General features: G+C 47.2%; 1 protein-coding gene across 2 annotated transcripts in view; it reads left to right on the forward strand.

Moving 5' to 3' along the window:
• Positions 1–20,676, forward strand: part of GALNT14 (polypeptide N-acetylgalactosaminyltransferase 14) — a 92,940-nt gene that overhangs the window by 43,372 nt on the left and 28,892 nt on the right. The window contains exons 3-5 of one of the 2 annotated variants that reach the window (XM_086871025.1): positions 8,588–8,686; positions 17,115–17,182; positions 19,656–19,721. In XM_086871025.1, the coding sequence (XP_086727151.1) occupies positions 8,588–8,686; positions 17,115–17,182; positions 19,656–19,721 (233 nt within the window). The remainder of the gene's footprint in view (positions 1–8,587; positions 8,687–17,114; positions 17,183–19,655; positions 19,722–20,676) is intronic. The other variant, XM_086871034.1, reaches the window with a different exon arrangement.

Below are 20,676 nucleotides of genomic sequence, written 5' to 3' on the forward strand. Positions count from 1 at the left end.
AAAGACAGTGACCTGCCATTCACTGTGCCCTGAGGACGAACTGCTCCATTTTAAGGTGAGCAATGCCTGGGTATGGGCACTACTGCTTTTGTTCAAGAGCCTGAAGCTGGAAACAGAGTGGGTGGTGGGATCAACCTTGCTCCCTATACCTGGGCTGTGTCTGTGTTGTCAGTGCCACATCTCTGGAGCTTGAGTTTGGGGGCTGCGTGGGTAGATAGGGTTCAGTAGAGCTGAGTGAATAATGGTGTTTCAGTTCTTTGGTTATTTAAGAGAAGGAAAAGCCAGGAGATAGCAATTTCAGGATAAACCAAAAGCAAAGCTGTTGGTTAATCTAAAAGTAAAAAGACAGGAAAACTTAAAGCCAAAGGGATCTGTTTTTCTCATCCTGAAAAGGGAAAAATTTCATTTAGATCTCAAATGTTTTTGACACTTTAGTCATCTAGAAATGACAAGCTGTATTTAAAAGCAAGTGATTTTGTGTATCAGATGAAAAGTGCACATTGGGCTCCTGAGGAACAAACGATGTGCTGGAGTGGAAGTGATGCTGCAACGTGCGTTGGCGGATGCAGGAACCACTGGTGGGAGGCAGTCACTGCACCAGGGAGAGGCTCCTTCCCAGTGGAGGGAGAGATGGGGGTCTCTGACAGACCAGGACTGGCTGCAGACTCAGCTCTGGCCCTCGGAATGGCTCTGCCAACATCAGTCAGTCTGTGGGGGCACAGGATTTCCTTCTTCAACCCCAGGTGTCTCCTTCCCTGCAACAGACTGAAAGGATCCTGGGGTTTTTTTAGGGAAGAGGAAACCTTGCCTGGCTCTGTGCCCCTTGGAGGGTTCACCCACCTGAACCACATCAGGGTACAGTGATGATTTGTGGTGGCCATCCCTTCATCACCAAGTGCTTCAGCATTCCCAGGGTGCCATTGATCATCACCCTCTGCTAGAACCATCCTCTGCCTTTGACTGCTGTAACATATTGACCACTTGTCTTATAGTTATTACGTGCCATCGATTGCTTTGATAACTTGCTCCAAGCAATTCTGACAGAATGAAGTTGTTTGTTTAACTCTCGTGCTTGTCTCGCTATTTCTATTGACCTAATATGTTTATGTAGGCTGAAGTCAAAGTCAAGTATTAGTAAATAATGGAACTAATTCTCCGAGACTCGCTCCTGTTGATAATTAAGACCATGAGACAGTTTCCTCCATCAAACTCTTGTTTGTTTTCTTCTGCTAGCTGGCATCTTGAAGTCCTACTCCATCAGCTGCAGCAAAAGGGCATTTTGTTTTGGGGCCATTTGGGTGTATTTCTGCTGTGAGCACTGCAGATCCCTACATGTTGGAAGTGTTTTTGAGCTATCACATTGTGGAGCTGCGCTTGTGCTTCCCCAGCTGTGACTACGGAGGTGTTGTGAGGATGGAGACTTTCTCTGCTTTGATTTGCCATGTGGTGCCAGGAAGCTCTGGTCAGAAAGCATCCTCCCTAAGGAATCTTTGCATTCAGGGTTCCAGCCTTCTGAAACATAATTTCAGGTTTTCCTGGCTTCTAAAGATCTTTAGTAATGGATTGGTGGTTTTCCATGAAGGTGCAAGGAACCAGATTTTGCTTTTACTTCCACCAAGTGAAAAACTTTGCTGTCAGCTCTGGTATTCCAGTAAAACTGGCATCAGTTTAAAATTCTACTGAATTGTACTGGTTTTGTTTTCTTCCTTTCACTTTTGTTGGCTCCATTTTATTTTTTGCCTCAGTTCTGAGGAAGGAAGGGTGGAGGGAGTCAAGAAGCAAGACAGACCCTGAGTCTGTGTGGAGGGCCCTAGAAGTCTGAATTATTCATGAGCTGCTTTGAAAATCAAGACACACAATCTGGTTTTACTTGTTTTTAAAGGCAGCCATACTATTCTTTCCTTCCTTAGTAAATTCTCTTTTTTTTCCCCTCCCCTTTTCTGAAGACAAAAATCCAGCAAATTTTTAATGAATTATAAATGCATCTTCTCATCAGTTTTGAGGTTCACAGGCAGACATGTACGTCATGTTCAGAGAAGGTTATTTTTGCCTTCTTGCATTTCCCCTTTTTTTCAAATTTAGTCGTTTGATTAATTTTTTAGATATCTATCTTGCAGGGAAAAGAAAGAAAGAGTCTGAGAGAGGCAGTGAGTTAGACGAAATATTAATTGCACACCAGCCAAATCCAGCACTGCTTCAAGTTCCAGAAGCTGTGTAGAAAAATGTCCTTCTTGGTCAACTCCAGGAGACTGATGTCAGGTCAGTCAGTGGTTAAGTTGCATCAATTTGCAGGGCTCTACCCTTTTGTGCATTTTCTGGTATTTTGTGGGGAAGGTGTAGACTTGGACAGGTTCCTCTGGACATCTTATCTACAGCCAGAGCTGGTTCACTGCCCCAGCAGATTTTTCCTGATGGTCATCTTTACAATTTTATTAAATTACATCTAGTTCAAGCCTGTTGAATAATTCCTTGCTGGCCCTGGTGCTAACCACCAGTGAGTGTTTGTTGCAGATGTGCCTCCTTACCCTTGCTGAAGTCTTTGTACACCCTGAAGTCATCTGCTCAACCAGGGATTCCTCTCTTTGGATCACCACTGTTTCTCACAGCCCCAGCAGTGTCTCTTGCATGCTGCCCTTTTTGGGGAATGCAAACCTGAGGCACATGCCAGTCCAGCACAGAGAAATCCTACTGACCTTTCTCAAGGGTATTTTTTCACTTTGGCAAGCCAAACTTGAGTTGGCATTCCCTGCAATCATGTGGCACTGCCGGCTGACATCCGACTCCGTATCCTTTCTTCTTTCCTTCTGGCACGGCTGCTTTCCGCACTGTTGAGCCTTCCAGCTGTGTTTTCAGCCTCTCTTTGCTCTAGGCCTCTCTGGTGTTTCAGTAGCACCAGCCTGCCCACAGCCCTGGCCAGCCCAAGGTGGGCCTGCAGGACCAGGTTAGGGTCTGTAGCAGGTGGCAATTCCTGCAGCTTTTCCTGTGCTTTTCCTGTTGTTCTGTGAAAGTCCCATCTGTGCTCTGAGCTGCCCTGTTCATGCTCAGATGGTGGTGTGTCATGGTGGAGCTTAGAGGCAGCACCAGAGGGAATCCCAGAGCTTTCCCAGTAGGTCTTTGCGCCAGACCTGACCCCACTTGTGGTACAGCAGTTCTCACTGCTCACAGCTGTGCCCTGGTGAGGCCCTGGCTGCTGTGGTGGTGATGGAGATGCACAGACCGTGGCCAGCCCTCTGTTTGGCAGCTTCTTCCTGACTGGGGAGGGGAAAAGCATACCCAGAGAGGGAGCAGGAGATGCTGGCCTAACTTGGGAAGGCAAAGGAGCATTTTGAAGGTCTCCCAAAGCTGAGTGAAAAAATATTTTGAGGTGACATGCAGGAGGGGTGGCTTGGGGAGAGCCAAGAAGAACCAAGGGTGTTGATGGGAGATGAATACCCTGAAGATCATTTGAACCCTCTATGTGCTCTGGTCAAGCAAATTCTGAATTGTGTCCCGTTTATACTGTTGTATGAGACTGATGTGTTGACTGTGGCAAGAACAGCACTTCTTGGATTTTCCATCTCTGGAGGTTATCAAGTAGTGATTTTTTGAGAGCTACTCTGCAGTCAGGTAGAAGTCACTGGACTTAATGCATGGATAACTGAGAAATGCAGAAATACCTGGGAGAAATGCCAGAGGCTGTGTTGCCCAGAGGTCAGGTGAGGTGGTGCACAGTCCGTCCAGCAGTAAGCTCTGTGAACTTGCTAGATTCCATATGAGTTGGCACATACATTGTTTTATAGCTCTATCAAACCAGGTCCAGGGTTCCTATTTTTAGAGTATTTTTGTGGAAATCTCCTAGGTTAGTTATTAGGAAGAAATTCTTTACTGTGAGGGCAGGGAGGCACTGGAATAGGTTGCCCAGAGAAGCTGTGGAATGCCACATCCCTGGAGATGTTCAAGTGTTGGATGGGATTTAGAGGAACATGGTCTAGTGCAAGGTGTCCCTTCCCAAGGCAGGGAGTTGGAACTAGATGATCTCTAAAGTCCCTTTCAACCCAAACTATTCTATGTTTTCATGATTTGTGAATTTTGCTTCAGCTCGAAGACAGGTTTTAGGCACAATAATTTTCTCCTGTTGTGTATGCTGCCCTGAGAGGTTGTCCTGAGAGGTATGACAGGTGCCTGCATGTCCTGCCATCCATTTCTACTGGTGTGCAGAGCCTGGGTATGTTTGCTACTGGCCAGGATAGCTGGGGCTCTCATCTTTTCTTTCCTACTGACAATTCTTTCTTTGCTTGTGGTGGGTAGTGGTTTTCTCTCTCACTAGGGCAGTAATTCTCATTTTCCTCCATGGGAGTAATTTTCACACCTTGGGGAATGTCTGAAATCAGCGTGGTTTGTCCATCAGGGGTGGTGTGAACCCATCCTGTTGGTGTTGGCAGGTCCCTGTCCTTTGGGCTGATGTGAGAGCCCACTGTGGCTGCAGAGGGCAAACCCAAATACCCTTATTTTGGATGTGTGGTGACGAGACTGCTCTCCCACGTGTTTCCAAGGAGAAGAGAGGAGCCAGGAGGGAAGAGAAAGATGGTGTAGCTCTCCCTGATGCAGCTGGCTATTTGAAATAAATATGCAGAGAGTGCTTTGGAAGTGGTGAGCTGTGTTGAGGGAGAGTTTGGACTTCATGGAAAACATCAAAAATTCAGAACAGAGTTGTTGGCAAGTGATGGCTATTGGAATGGAGCAGAGGAATGAGCAGAAGCCTGGCAGGGGGAATCTAGGGGAGTGGGATGAGGATAGTCATTTACTGAAAGAAGTTCATGAGGCACAGGAGAGGGTGAATGTAAGAGGTGGGTTTTGAGAGATACAGCACAGTGCTGTGGGCATGTGATGTGCCATTGGATGAGCCTGGGGGCACCAGAAGAGGCTGTGGAGCAGGCTCCAGCTCAGTTCACACTGTTAATCTTTACCATTGTGCTGTGCAGCCATGGTGGCAGGGTGGTCTTTGGTTTGGTGAGGGGCACTGTGAATGAAGCTTGCCATTTTTTAAATGTCAAATGGGTTCAGATACCCTGGGAATGGGCATGTGCTGCCCTGTCAGGAGGATCAGTAAGGATTCAGGGGCAGCTGTGTGCAGAGGCCAGCAGTCTATGATACCACACTGCTCACCAGCAGCAAAAGGGGCAAAGAAACTCAATAAAAATATCTTGAGAAAGGGACTTTGGGGGCAATGCTGGAGTGTCCAAAGTTTGGGACTGCAATTCCTGCATTGAGTGCAGGGTCCTGGTTGGCTGCTCCATGTCCCCACATACAGACACTACATAATTTATTCCTGAGCTGTTAACAGCACATTGGGAACATGGAGATGAGATGTGCTGCTCTGTCCAACCTGAAGGAAGTATAACAGGCAACCAGTCCAGGCTGGGATTTTCCAAGGCTGATTCCTAAGGTGTTTGTAGCCAAACTACCCCTTTCAGAACTTTCTGATTCTGAAATTATTTCCATTTTGAATGGGAAAAAAAACACCTGTAATCAAAAAGTGACTCTTTCCATCAAATGAAGTTTGACTTCTTGCATGGGGAAATAAGAATTGTTCTCCATCTGGATGCTCTCCCTGGGGTTTTTAGGGCAGGCCAGCCTGGCTTTTTTCTTTTTTCACCCCACCCAGATGCTGGGAACCTGCAGAGCAACCTGGCAGCATTCCTGCTTGCACTTGCTGTGCTAGCATTGCTCCCTAGTCCTGCTGCAAGGTTCAAAGCATCAAACTTTAAATGGCTTTAGCCAGTGAGTTTCAACACACTGCAAATACAGGCGGTGCAGTTGTTACTTTTTTTTACTTTACTTTTTTTTTTTTTTTTAACAGTCTAAGAAACTCAAACTTTCATTGGTTTCCTGAAAATGTTGTGGGTGTTGTTTTCGGTTTTGTTTTTTTTGTTGGCAATTGGGTGACCTGTGAAATACCATCAGCAGCACAAAACATTTATCCAGTGACAGCCTGAGGTAGCATAGGCAGCTTTTAGTGGGTTTATTTTCATTATTACAGCAATTTTAGGGGCTGCATGCTGCAATTTTCACTTGCAGTGAGGTATTAAATTGAAATTACCCCAGATGTAATTGTCACACAAAATAATTCTGGACATGCTGGATTTAATGCTTTTCCAAGCTGTGGTTTTTATTACCCAAGTAAGTGCCAAAAAAAGACACTTGTAGTCAACAACTTAAACTGAAATCTGCCTTCTGGGGACCCAGGATATTTAGCTGCAGTTACACTGGGGGAGGAAGGGGGAAAAAAAAGGCACCAAGTGGAGGAAACTTTGGGAGGGCTCCTGGAAGAAGTACCCAGGGGTGAAATCCTGGGCAAGGACGGAGTCAGGGCCGTAAGGCACCCAGGAGGAGGAGCCCTGGAAGATACAGCAGCTCTGCCTCACCCTTTGCAGGCAGTTTTTGGAGAGGCAAGTCCCAGCTGTAGTATAGTGCTGGTCACAGAGGCAAAGTGAGGCCTGAGGTCCATAGCAGCATCATTCCTGTCCTTGGGATGTGACAAGCCTCACTAGACGGAAGCCCCGGGGTGAGCTGCAGCTCTGGAGGTGCCCATGTGTGACATTCCAGCTTTTCCCACATGCACATTGCCTGGCTGGGCCAGTCTGCTGCGTCGACATCTGGAGTTCTAAAAGCAAGTTGTTGCTCAGGAGGAGGCACAGGCAGCCTGCAGCAGCCCCAGCACTCCCACCCGTGGGAGGCACAGACACACCCAGCTCCTGCTTTATTTACCAGCTCCTTGGCTGTTGTAATAGCGTAAGTGAAGTATTGATGACTTTGTATTTTCCACTCTCACTCGTTCTTTTCCAGAAATAGCTTCCCTTGTTTGCTCCACAGAGCCCTGCTGGAAGTGGGTGGAAGGACACGCATCTGGGAGCAGAGTATAAATAGCACAGGGAGAGCAGTTGCCATATTCTGTCCCTGCAGCTCCGCAGAGCAAACGGGAGCCGAGCCTGAGCGTGGCAGGACTGAGCAGCAGCAGTTTGGGATGGCTCTGCTGAAGCGGGACACTGGATGATGCAAGGGGCTGCAGTGACCCAGAGAAGCAGCTCAGGGCGTGCCCCGGTGCTGTTTCATAATTCAGAAACCCTCTGTTTCCAGCATCCCTGAGATGCAATTTTGATGGATGAGGTAGTTGTCGCACAGGGCAATGTTGCTGAACTTTCTCCTGCATATGGAATAGCTGTGCGACTTCGGTGTCCTTTGGGGATGGACCCAGAATTAGAATTGGCTCGAAGGTGAATTTCTGGTGTGGATGACTGTGCTGAAGGAGCAGGGGAGTAATGAGAAGCCTGCTTTTGGTCAAGTTCAAGCAGGATTTGGAAAGGGTTTTGAGTGAAACAGTGAGAGAAAGCAGCAACTAACTTAGTGTGAGCTTGCAAATATTTTGTCCCACCCAAGATACCATCTTTTCCTTATCTTTGGAATTATTTCTCCTGTTGTACACTCTTGTTCGCTTTGTAAATAATCAGAAATGCAATTTCAAAATTTAAATATGGAAAACCTTGTTAAAAATAATATCTGGAGGATTTTGGCATTTGAGAGGTACAACATGCTGTTCTGAATACCATAAACCAGAAATATCTGGCTGCTCTAATGTGCTTTCTCCTCACCATCCCCAACTTAATTTCTCCATCTGTTTTTACTTCACCTTGCAGGTGCTGTGGTCCAGAACTTTGGGGGAGCAAACTAATGGTCTGTTGGAAGAGCTCAGTGCTCTTTCCTGCTGTGTTTGAGGATGCTTGTGGTAGCACCTGGGCAGTGACACAAGAACAGACAAATGGCATGTGGATGGGAAGGAACAGGGTGGCAGTGATGGAGAGCTGCTGTTGTGTCATCTGAAGAACATCTTAAGGGACTGATAGGGACCTAGAAAGGGCAGCATGGATGGAAGAGGTATCTGGATTTTCTGAGCTGGGAATATATTGGTGTCGGTCTATAAAAGCCACAAATTTAATCAGCTAAAGGTCAAAGTAATTACAGAGTCTGTGACATTTCCTCCTGGGAAGGAGGCAGCAGCGGCTGTGGTTGCAGCTGTGGGTTTTCACCTTCTGAAGGCTGGCTTGGAAAGTTTTAAATCCCAGTCTTCCCTATAGTCTGGTTATGCAATTAAGGCAGAATTAATAAGGAAACAATCAATTTAGAAACAGAGTTTGGCTTACCTTGCAACTGGCTGGTGGGAGTTGCTTCCTCAGGAGGCTGGGAGTGAGGTGGATTGGAGCTGGAGCTGTAGGGATGCTCTTACCTCTGCTGGTGCCATGAGCCAGGGGGATGAGAGAAGCACTGGTGGGTAACTGGGAAGCACTGGTTAGAGAAAAGGGCACCAGCTGGGTGCCTCCCATCCCATCCCGTCCCATCCCATCAAGTTCTTTGCTGCTTTAATCCTTGGTGGTTTACTTGGCAGTTTCTGGACTCCTTCAGATATTATTCACACAGAAAAAGTATTATTTATTTATTTGTAATACTGGCTGGAGACCATTTACTGATGGACTGTGCTGCCTGTGTTGATGAAGTGAGCCCTCACTTTGAATTCCAGCACCTGAACGGCCTTTTCTGCTTTCTCCCTCCCCAGGTGTACGACTTTGCACTACAGCCAGGACCTCCCGCCCACCAGCGTGGTCATCACCTTCCACAACGAGGCCAGGTCCACCCTGCTAAGGACAATTCGGAGGTAAGAGCTCCTAGGGATCTCTTCAAAGAGGGTCAGTGGTCATCACAAATAAAGGCAGAATCTATTTGCACTCACTGCAGCAGCAGGACCAGACCTGCCTCTCAAATGGTGACTCAGAGAAATTAGCCTGAAAGTTGCTTTCTGAGAAGTAGGTTTTACAGGGGAAGTGAGGAGCCATGCTCTCACCTCTACTTTGGAGGGTCTGTAGCATGAGAAAGTCTTGAGGGATCATCAGCAGATTAGACAGAGTCTGGGCTAAGAGCTTTTGTATCCAGCTGGGTATGAGTGCTCAGCTGTATTTTGTCCCAGCCCTCTAGGGACAGCTATCATTCTATGGATATCTGCTCCAGTGCTGCTGTATGAGCTTCTCCAGTGCCCCATTGAGTGCCAGAAAGGCTTGCTAATTGAGAAGCCCTAATGACACACATGCAGAGCAGATTTTCAAGGATGGTTTCTGTACTCCTGCAGCGACACGGTGGAGCACTCTGGGCATGTGGCCATTCCTTCATTTGTCAGTTTATTCTTGGCTGTGTTCTGCTGTCGTGGATAGACTGAAGGCTTCATTTTCACTGCAGGCTTTTGAAATCTGTGCTTAATCCCAGTGTGTGCCTTGACTCTGCAGGTTCTCTTGTGGGAAGAACTGGTGAGGTGTGTCCAGGTCTAGGCTGGTGGGTTCCTCTTTAGCAAGCCTGGGTGTGCTGTGCTCTGTGCCTGTAGTGCTTTGCAGTTGCATCTCGTGTGCGCTTGGTGAAGGTCTGTGCCCTGCTGCAAGTCTTGTCTTTCAAGCCTTGGCATCCCCAGGGACCCCTTGCCACTGCTGGTGCTGGTCAGACTGGGATTGCTGGCTGGGGGAGGCCTCAGATGTGCCCTCTTGACTGTCACGTCTTTGCTGAGTTTTCCTCTCAGCATCCTCCCTTAGGTGAACGTATCCAGGGCCACAAGTGAGTTTGACAGTCCCGAAATTGAATTCCTGCTCTGCTTTATGGTTTCGTGCCCAATCCTGTCTCCTTGCTTCACACTCAGTAATCTGTCACTGCCTTCTCTCCCTGGGGTGTGTCGATTTTGGGTGACACTGATGCTTGGTGCTGTGTACCGCCTCCTTGATCCTGGACCTTCTCTTTTGTCTTTATAGTGCCTTGCATAAGTTTGCCATTCTCCAGAACCGGTTGTATTTATAACAGAGGTGGCAAGTGCAGTCCTCTAGCCCCTGAGATAGAGGGGGCTTGTAACACATGAAGTGCAGGGATGGATTTTAATCTCATTTCTCCCCATAACTCAGCACCTGCCATCCTGCCAGGTGTGATCATGAGTGATGTTGTTACATGAAAAATGTTAGACCCATGGTACAGCTCTCAGGCCTGGATCCCTCATATCTGGCTTCATTAGGGAATCATTCATTGCAGTGATGGCAAGGTTAGAGATACAGGTCCATTTAATTTTTACTTCTTCCTCTAGGTAATTGTCCTTTGAAGTTCCCTATTTCCAGCATAAAAAGACTTTCTTACTTGTTCCTCTTTTTTTCTTATTTGCTTGACTTGATTAATTGGCTTCACTGCCTTCCTTACCTGGCTGTGTGTGATTTTCACCACAGCTTTGCCCCTTTGCACTGCTCCTCCTCACTTATGGACCCTGGCAATTCCAGTGCTCATGTTTTATTTGTGGGGTAGTTTTCCCAACTCTGGGGGGACCCTTCTGAGCCCTCTTGTAGGTTCATCCCCCAAGAGTTTCAGAGCCCCACAGAGCATCCCACTGAGCTGCAGCCCAGAGGCAAGCCCAGGCAGTGAGGAACTGAGATGGCAGCCTTGGGTCCCCATCTCCTCTGCCTGTCCCTGGGTCCTGAGCTGACCCTCTTTTTTCTGGTCCCCATGGTTTGGAGGTGGCATCAGGTTCACTGTTTTCCTTTTGGATGCAGTGCCTAGAGGCTTGCTTTGATGCAACCAAGCCTAGGGATAGTAATCCTTGGTGGCAGGCTGGTGATGTGGCTCCTGCTCTGTTCCTCTCATGATGTGGTTGTGCACATATTGCCACCTTCCTCCCTGCCTCTTTTTGGACCCAGCTGAGGGCTCATCTGCCTCTTTAGCCCCTGTAGGTTAATTTGCTGTGCCTTCTGACTGCTTGGGGCTTTTTCCCTCTTGCTTGCCAAATACTCATTTTAATTAGATCTTCCAGATGACTCCATCCCACAGTGGCTGTAACAACATGGATCATTTTCCTTGGCCATTCAAAACAAACTCTGTCCTCCTGACAGCACTTTGTGCCTTTTGGGGCAGTCTGTGGCCAACTGCTTTGAGCATTGTGGTGGGTAAATTTGGCACCTCTTCTACCCTGTTCTCCCCAGTAGATATCCACAGTGGTATAACCCAGGTGACAGATGGATAGACTGGGGAATAGAGAGGTGATTTGTTTGTAGCTGGTGGAAGATTCTGAATTTCATACCTGGTTTCCCAGGTTCCAGTATGTTGGATTTTCCAGCCCCATTGAAGAATCAATGTTCTGTTAATCGCCCTGTCAGGAGCAGGAAATAGGACAAAGGGACATTTCTTGGCTTGTCCAAAGCCATGGGTGATGGGGCACTGTACCTGTGAAAGGGGCACTTCCTACAGGAGCCCATGTAAACATGAGGAGGGGCAGAGTGGAAGTGCTGCTGAAGGCACTTTCAGAAGTGACCTCATATACCTGATGTGCTATTCCTGTGGTTTTCCTGGATGCTTGAGAGTACCTCAATGCTCCCCAAGTTCTGAGGCTAAGCTGTATTTCAGGCTCTTGGTAGGGAGCAGCAACACGTGGCCTCCGTGGCACCCCTTACTTATCCAGGTCACGTTGGGAGTGCTTGGGACGGTTCGTTTATGGACATTTTGCGTTGTCAGAGTTATTGAGAGAAGCTGGTGGATTGTGTTGAATAATGAATTCATTTAAAAGTTTCATGATCTTTTCTCTGACCATTTGCCAGCTGGAAGTAAAGCAGAGGGAAAAAAAAGTAAATTTATTGAAGGCCCACATCTCTGGAAGTGGTGAGGTCAGCATTTATACATGCATGTGCAACTGTGCTTGTGAATATATGTACAACTGTCTGGGGAGTAGGGGATGGGTGTCTTGAGAAGGGGAAACAGGAAATAGGAGAAGAAGCCAGAAAGGAGAAGATAGTCAATAGCAAAATAGCTCTGGAGATTTTTTAAGGTTTTTTTTACTGAAGAAAGTATCATTGAGTTGTTTCAACCACTGACTTCTCAACAAGTTCCTTATCCCTCTGTGGTTCAGTTTCATGTATTTCAAGCTCCAGGGCTCAGAGCCTAAAAGATGGTGAGAGTCTCCAACAGTGCATGATGGGATCATGTGAGTAAAGCCAAGGTGGGAAGGCAGGAGCAAGGGAGAAAATAAGCAGTATAGAGGCATTTAAAAAAAAAAAATAAAATCCCACCAAAACAACAATTTCTTCTTTTTTGTCTCTCCATCCTGTACTAGCCTGGATTTAGCAAGGGAATCCTAATCCTGTCATGTGGATGACCTGCTGGGCAGACGGTGAGACAGTCCCGTTTACTCTGCTGAGTGGGTTTTATTTATTTATTCTTCAAGCTTGCAGCTGGGGAGCTAAGGGCAGGAATAAGAAAACTTAAATTATTTACTTCTTGCTGACAAACCAAAACACATCCTTTGGCAGGAGTCCTGATGCAAGTGCTGTGAATACCACATCAAATATTTAGATCATTAATTGCAGAGTGAGTAGCATACCTTTCATTTTCCAGTGCTCATAGGTGAGAGAAGTGATGTGCTGGGCAACCAGCACCTCTCATCTTCCCTTGTGCCACCGCCTTGTCTGCATCCAGACACATCTGAGACAGGGAGGTGACAAAGCCTCCTTGCTTAGGCACCATAGAGAGCCTGTGCCATAACTGAAATGAGCCTGATTAAAGAAGCAAAAACAAGCCAGGTGTTGCATAGAAACTGTATAATTAGCACTTTGTGCTGACTATTTTTTTCATTTCTTTTTTTCTTTTGCTTTTTGCTTAAACCCTGGACTTTTTTTTCCTCTTAATTTGCTAATCATCTCTCGCGGTGACTGAGTACACAGCCCTCCATGCGCTCTTACCTTTTGATGTTAACATAAGAGAACTCTTGAATTTCAAAGAGCTTGGTGGGTATTTGAAAGAATAAAATGTGAAAGCCGCAGTGTAATCAAAGCTCATTATGGTTATTCTTGGTGTGATGTCTTTCTTCCTACATAATTAGCCATTTGGGGTTGTTCATTTTGGCGGGTTTTTTCTCTCCATACTCTGTCTGATTTCGATAATTGTGACCCTTGGCCCTTTTCATACTTCATTATCCTCCCAAAGGTGTTTTTTTCCCTCCCAGCAAGTCCTAATATGTTGCCATGGAGAGAATTAAGAGGTTCATGAGTTCTCAAGGATGGGTGTCCACAGTCACCTCTCCAAAGCAAGTGGGTGATGACCAAAACCACACTGACTTGGTCAGAAGATCTAAATTCCTTCCTGCAAACATTTTCATTGTCTTACATTATCTGGGTGACTTTTGCACTGGTATTTATTTGGAGATGAAGTTGCTGGATCCAGTGGAAAAGGATCCAAAGAAATTCTTGAGGAGGATGAAAGAGGGACCTTACAGTGAAAATTTAAGTTGAAATTTTCCATGGCTATGTCTGCATAAGGTAAATAAATCGGAACAAAGAAAATTTCAGCATTTTCTTTTCAAGATAATTCAGCAGCAAACCTGTTCTTATTAGGTTGAGTGAGTGCTTTCTAGACTGGAGGCACGAGCTTTCATTTTGGTGGTAGCAGGTCTTTTGGCAATTTAAGGGAGAAAGCGTTGTGATCTTTGGCGCAGCAGAACTTTAAAACTGTTTTGCTTTGTTCAGATATGCCCATCACTGCAGTATGTGTCTACCTATGTTTGATTTCAGGGAAAAAAAATCTATAATAACAGAGGGACTTCAAAGCACTATAATATTGTCTTCTGATTTTACCCATATAAAAGGAAAAAAAAAGCTATGCACAGACATAAAGAAAGGAAAGTATTAAAAAAAAAAAAATCAAAGCTGAGCAGAGGCACAAGTAATAGAAAAGCCGGCTTTGAATTTTTAAAAGTGCTTTTATGGTCTATCTGAAAAAAAAAAAAACAAACCCAAAAACCATAATGTTGAAAATGTGGAGGATTTGATGCCTCTTTTTGCCATCCTCCCTGAGGAGCGCTGCAGGAGGGGTGCTTACATTCTGTGTTCACAGCATCATGTGTGTGTTATTATGTGGTTAATAGAGCACCAGGCAGAAAATGCATTGGAGACACGAATTTGGCTTTGCTGGGCATCTCTCTGTGCCTGCATCAAGTGGCCCTTGGCTTAGCAGCTGTTCTGGGGCTTGCTGGACTCTGTGCACCGACTTGCAGGGGCAATAATGAGCTGAACGTGGGCTGAAAGCAGAGGACACCGGGCCCCATAGAGCCAGCCTTTGGACTGCCCTCACCAGGGCGAGTTGTTCATTTGAATTTAGGAAAAGTGTTGTGTGGTGAGTGAGTCCCACAAAGGATTTGGTGGGAGAGGGCTGTGATGGTACAGGTGAGGGGGTGCTGTGCCACCCACAGTGGTGTCTGTCATTAACCCCATGGAAGGATGATGGTTTATGGAGCCAGAGGAGCCCTTGGAGATGTCGTTCCCTCATGGATCTGCATGCTGGCCTTTTCCCTCTTGCTCTGGTCAGTCCCACAGATGGCTGCTGGTGGCATTCAGGGGTCATCTTCCCTGATTTGCAGGGAGGCAAGCCCAGGCACAGAGTTGGCAGCAAACTGCTTAACCTGTTAACAGTGGGAGCCTGCAGCGGAGCTGAGACTGGGCTGCACCTCTCCCCAGCTCAGGGCCTTGGAAATGGTCCATTTTCTTCCACAAGATGTGCTCTAAGCACTGAGTACTGCTTAGAGCCCAGGCCTGAGCCTGCACTGCCCAATGCCATGGTTCTGGTTGAGTTACTCTGGTTGGTACCAACAAAAGCAGAATCAGACTCCTTGCAGCCACCTTCCCACAGAATTAAGCCCTGCATTTCATTATTGGCAGCCAAATCTACGGGGGAGACCAGGCAAAGGCAGGCCTTGAATGTTCCAATTTTCCCTCTACCTCCTGCTCTTGGTGGGTTATTTATTTATTTTGCTGGCTTTTTTACAAGCCTGCTTCTTTCCTGCAGGTTGCACAGAGTTAGGTTTCCAGGCAATCAGCACTTGTTAAATATTCCACTGAGCGTGATATTGCTCTCCTGTCTCTGTCTACTGATGCTCGGCTACGGTAATTTGCTGAACTCAGCTCTGCCGTACGGGGATTTCTAAAAAATAACAAGCCTATTAATAACAATAATTAAAAAACACTTGACAGGTGGAAACAGCACATCTAAATTGTTCTGTGTCCCCCAGTGGGAGGAGGGGCGCTGAGCCACTTTTCCCCAGTACTTCATTCAGGCTGTGGGTGTTGGAGAGGTGTTGTTTAACTCTGCTTGGTATAAGCCAAAGCGTCAGGGTGGCCACAGCAGCTCCAGACTGTTGCTCAGGGGACAGTGGCTTTCTCTTTCTTCAAACCTTAGCATGCAAGGCACCTGAAGTGGGGGAAAAGAATGACTTTTGCCAAGATCCTGAAACTGAAAGAGGCAGGGATTGTCTTTCCAGAGAAAATTATTATTGGAATTGATTTTTGAGGAGCTCCACAAGGGAGATGCTAGGCTTACCCACTCTGGTCTGACAGAAAAACCCCTTTTTTGAGGATTTCTGCCCAGGGAAAATAAAAACCAGCATGGAGGAGGGATTAATTATGTATGCAAGAAATTATTTTCTGTGAGTTGTTCAGAGAAGTTGTACATGCCCATTTACTTTAAGTGTTCAAGGCCAGGTTGGATGGGGCATTGAGCACACCGTTCTAGTTGAAATTGTCCCTTCCCTGTGGCGCTGGGATTGGATGATCTTTAAGTTCCCTTCCAACCTAAACCGTTCTATGATTCTGTGTCAAGCATCTGCCTTGAGACGTCCTGTATGCCTCACAAAATAATCTAGTTCAGCTGTTTCTCTCTGCTGGGCTGTAATTCCAGCACCTGGAGGGGAGGGAGTACACCAGTGCAGGAAGAAGGCACCTGGCAAAGGGGAACCCCCTGGGTGGGGTAGGCTGCATTTTTTGCCAGCTGGGTAGGTGGCTCCCAAGTTTCCTGGGGCTTCTGCCCTTTGTAGCTCTCCTTACTGTGGGGTCTGGGCCAGGGATGTGGTTTTTCCAGACTTCCAGGTGCTTTTTTTTTGCCAGAGTTTTGGGAGCTTGAGAGACTGGGAAAACCTGTTAATAAGGATCTGGCAGGGGATCAGGGGCTGCAAGTTTGTTAGGTAGTTGGGTGACTGCCCTCCTGTGCCAGTGGGAGGTCTGAAGGTCTGAAATTTGGGGCAATTTAAAATCCTTTGTGGAAAAGGAACCATGCTCAGGATGAAGGCAAAGAAGTTTAAATGGTGTAAAAGCCTGTGCAACCTGACCGGCATTATCAAAGCCCAACTCAAGCACTTAGGAAACTTTTGGGATGCTCTGGGGCTTCTGCTTCAAGCAGACAGCCTTGACCCTTTGCTGGGGCAGGATTTTAAGCATGTGCAATAGCATCCATGTCTTACATGTCAGGGTAACTTTTGTACTGCTGTTTATTTGGAGATGAAATTGCTGGAGCCAGTGCAACCAATCCATGACCTCTGCACCGTGAGAGAAAGGGAAAGAACAGGTCTAGTTTTTTTTGATAGTAACAACCCTTGGTGGTGTAATTAAGGGAAGATTGTAGCTTTGAGCCATGTTTCATACTGTCTGTCCACATGGAGGGAGCTGTGAGCCACATCCTCCAGCCTCTCTCTTTCATTACCTAGGGTGGGCTCCAGCCCTGCTCTTATCCTCTCGGCAGCCTCTGAAACACAGTCAGCTCACAGATGAAAACAGGAGTTGTCCTGCCACAGCTGTGAGCTGTGTAAAGATGGGTTTCAGCTGGCTAATTTTCTCTGTGTTGGCCCTGCTGTTGCTGGACACCGTATCATTAGCCCCAGAGAAGGTGGAGGGGTGACAGCAGCGTTGCTGAAAGCCCAGTTAGGAATCCTGGTGCAATTTGGTGAAAAAAGTGCCAATTTTTCCTGGCTTTATGTGGGGCTCTGGTTTTGCTCACAGAGGGGAGAAGGGTGAATCTCAGCTATTTCCTAGGAATACAGAGCACTTGGCTCCTAGATCAGGCTACAGGGAGTTGATAGCCAGACACTGTAGATTACTAGGAGGTGGTTTCTGGGTTCTTACCTAGTATATCCTTTCTGGAAATCCAAGTCTGCTCTTCTGTGCTTTGGCAGGGGTTCAGTTCCTCATCTTTTCCACTCCATTTGCCGGGTTGTTAAGTTGGTCAAGCGCTGTCATGGATTTTCTCTCTTCATTCCTTAGCGTGCTGAACCGCACCCCGGTGCACCTCGTCCATGAAATCATACTCGTGGATGACTTCAGTGATGACCGTAAGTGACCCTTTCCCTGTTAAAAGCAAAGGGCCAAAAAGCCTGTGAGAGACTGGGATTAGTGCTGAGACAGGGGAGAGTTTGCTGGAGTGGAAGAAAATTTAAAGCTCTGTAGCTGTGAAGAGCAAACCCTGCTGTGCTGGGTTTGCATCGCCATGTGTAGAATTCACATTCCAAATGATCCAACCTCCTCTCATGAAAATAATGCAAGAAAAGCGCTTGGCAGATCGTTTATATGCCCAGCAGATGTGAATACAATCCTTACATGGCTGTGTATCCCACCACAGCCTTGGTGTCTTTGATCTGGCTTTCAGCTGCAGCCAGGAGCAGTTCTGGGTGGACACCACTGGAATTCCATGGGACAACGAGAGTCTGACCCTCTTGACCCTATGTATGTTTCTGCACACGTTTATATAGGTGGTCAGCAACTCTTAATTTTTTTTTTCCACCTTCTTTTTCACCCATGGAAAGAGTATTCCCTGAATGGGTTTCCCATCCCTGAGGTGCACCATAAATAGCGTTGTACACCACACAAACAGCCCACATCCTCCTGCTGTTCCCTCCCAGTTAATAACGTGACTCAAGGGACATCAGTAGCTCTGGTCTCCAGCAGAAGGTAGCTGAAGCCCCAGGGCCTCCCAGGGAACCACCCCAGCTGAAGACCTTGCCTAGTGCAATGGGAGAGTCAAAGATCTGAGTGCTCAAGAATAATGTCTCAGGCATAAAAAGGATGATAAACTGGCTGAGTGCTCTGTGGCACTTATGTTTCAAGGAGTTGCAAAATAAAGCTGTTTACTTGGAAACGTGAAAACAAAGCCAGATAGGTTTCTTTTAAAAAATGGATCTAGGCTTTGCTCTTGGATGTTATAAATAGGAACTGCCTCAGAGAGCATTAGGGACAGATTTCACACAAGACCCATTTCTTGGCATTGATACCTCCCCAGGAAGTTGCTGAAGCTTGGGGAAGAAGCTGCTGTGATTATGGTGAGCCCTGGAGCAGCTCCAGCACACGGTGCAGGGCGAGTCTGGGAACTGGCAGAACGGCTGTGACGGAGAAGAGGAGAAGGTGCAGGGACTGTTCCTCTGGAGAAGAGCAGAGCAGGATTTTTGGAGGGTGGAGGAAGTAAATGCCAGGTATTTGGCTAAATAGGCAAAGCACTTGCCTTCCTAGAATGAGGCAGGTTTGTGGGAAGGCAGCTCCCCTGTCCAGGGGGCCAAGTGCTGTGAGCCAAGGAGAAGGAACAGGGCTAGGTTTTAACTCATCCCAGGGCACCAGAAGGGAGCCTGTTCCCTGTGTAACTTAGGGCAGCCCCTTTGCTACTCAGTGCTTCTCAGCTATCTGACATCTTTGCTGTGATAGTCTGAGCCTGCTGGCATCTGCTCTGCATGCATTTACATAAAATACATGCATTTGCATAATGCACTACACACACATGGTCAGTTTTTTCCCTGCAACCCACCCCAAGCAATTAGTGCTTTTATCTCATGCCCAGTTGTGTCTCATTTCTCACCTCTCTCTGCCTGCTGACTTCATTCACTGGGATGCAGTTCTTCAGCACGTGGGTTCCCACTGTCCCCAGCAGATTTTCATTGAGAGTCTGTAGCCAAGCCCTGTCACTTCTTCCTGCTCCCCTGCTCCAGCTCTCTCCATGAATTGTTAGGGGTGTGGGTACAGAGATCTCTTGCTGATGGAGATTGCTGGAGAGGGTGAAAGTGTTCAGGGGGTTGTGTGGGATGGGACAATCACCTCTGTGTCTGTAGTGCTGAGGAAGAGGAGGCAGAGGGGTGAGAGCCATGAACTGGTTGTGGAGGTTATAGTGTGGGTGTGTAGAGGTGGAGGGAGCTGTGATGGGTACACCTGACATCCTCCACTTTGCTGGGACAAAGCCAGGCAAGGAGGGGTCCTAGGGCTGTGTCAGGGGTTGCAGGACCTCCCTAGCTCAGGTGTAGGTGGCTTTCAGGACTTTCTGCCCTGTGGAGCTCTTGCCCAGGGCATGGGAAGCCCCCAGCTGCTCCACAGGGCTCTCTATGAGCATCCCTTTCTCCTTGCTGGAGGCTCCAGGCCACCACAGGAAGCTCCTGCCCTGCCAGGCAGACACGCATCAACAGCTTGTGTGTTGCTTTGCAGCTACCAAAAATAGTCATTTGCATTAATGTGCAAAAATTTAGATTCTGACCTGAACCACAACTTTTCTATGCTGATTTTAGAGCATAATTCAGCTGCTCTCAGTGTAAATCTGCTGAATTTACACTAGTTTTATGAAAACTGCTGCTCTGCCAGGCCCAATTTATGCTTCATGAGCTGAGGGGTAAGGCTGTTGTGACCCAGCAGTGCCATTGCCCTCACAAGCCTTCAACCAGTCCAGGACAGGGTCCTTTTCCTGCTCCCAGTCTCTCCTAGGCGTCCCCATTTCTGCTGCCAGAGCCACGGAGAGGGCTGAGGGTGACGTGTCCTCCCTTTGTGTCTCCCAAGCTGATGACTGCCGCCTCCTGGGCCAGCTCCCCAAGGTGAAGTGCTTGCGGAATGGACGGCGGGAAGGTAAGAGCTGCCTGCCCACAACCCACCTGAGAACACACAGGTTTGGGGAGGTGTGACAGTGATGCAGGCAGGGGGAACCTCCATGGAGTGGTCAACAAGGAGGTCAGCGGCTCCTGTGAATAAGGGGGGCCCTGGTGAAAGAAAATGTGATAAAGAGCTGGGATTTGAAATGGATCTCCCCTCTCTCACTGAAAAAGATGGGACTATTAAGATATCCAGTGAGGCTCAGCTGTAGCTTATTAGCCAGAAAATTAGAACAGGCAAAACAAAGCCCCGGGTCTTATTTGTAAAGATGTTTGCTCTAATGAAAGAGAGAAGATCTGCTCCTGCTGCTTCTGTGGGATTTTTATTTTTTTTTAATAATTAATTATATTTGAGAGATTAAGAAGGGCTATATGGAGGATGAATGCATGTCCTACTGGGCTGCTGCTGGCAACCTTTTGAGACATCTTCCCATTCCCCATAGTCTGAATGTGTGTTTCAAATCCTGGTTTGCAGTATTAGGATAACTAAATGAAGATTTTTGATGCTACAAATCCAAGGTGTGCGTCCAGGTCAGTGTTGGGTTGAGACTGAGGAGTGGAGAAGGTTCTTTTCTGTGTGGATTCTTTCTGCAGAGGGTTTCAGCTCTGCAGGTCTGGTGACAGGGTGGCATCAGGCCCCATGGGTGTAAGAGACATTCCTGCTTTGGCAGGAGGTTAAGGGAGATCTCCATAGACCTGCACCTTCTTCTCACCTTTCTCCCCTGTGCTATGAGGGTATGTGTGTGCTCATCTACAGCAGTTGATAGACCTGCAGTTATTGGTGCGCTATAAATCAGTCACAGTGTGGGAATTCAGCCTTACCTTGCTGAGTACATCGCTTAAACTGTATCCCCCAGGGTCTGCCAGCATTTGGGAAGGGCAGGGGTGGGTAAAGAAGAACATACCTATGCACAAGATCTTTGGAGTCACAG

The sequence above is a fragment of the Cyanistes caeruleus genome, chromosome 2 (genome assembly GCF_971803275.1).
Source record: "Cyanistes caeruleus chromosome 2, bCyaCae1.hap1.1, whole genome shotgun sequence".
NCBI lineage: Eukaryota > Metazoa > Chordata > Aves > Passeriformes > Paridae > Cyanistes > Cyanistes caeruleus.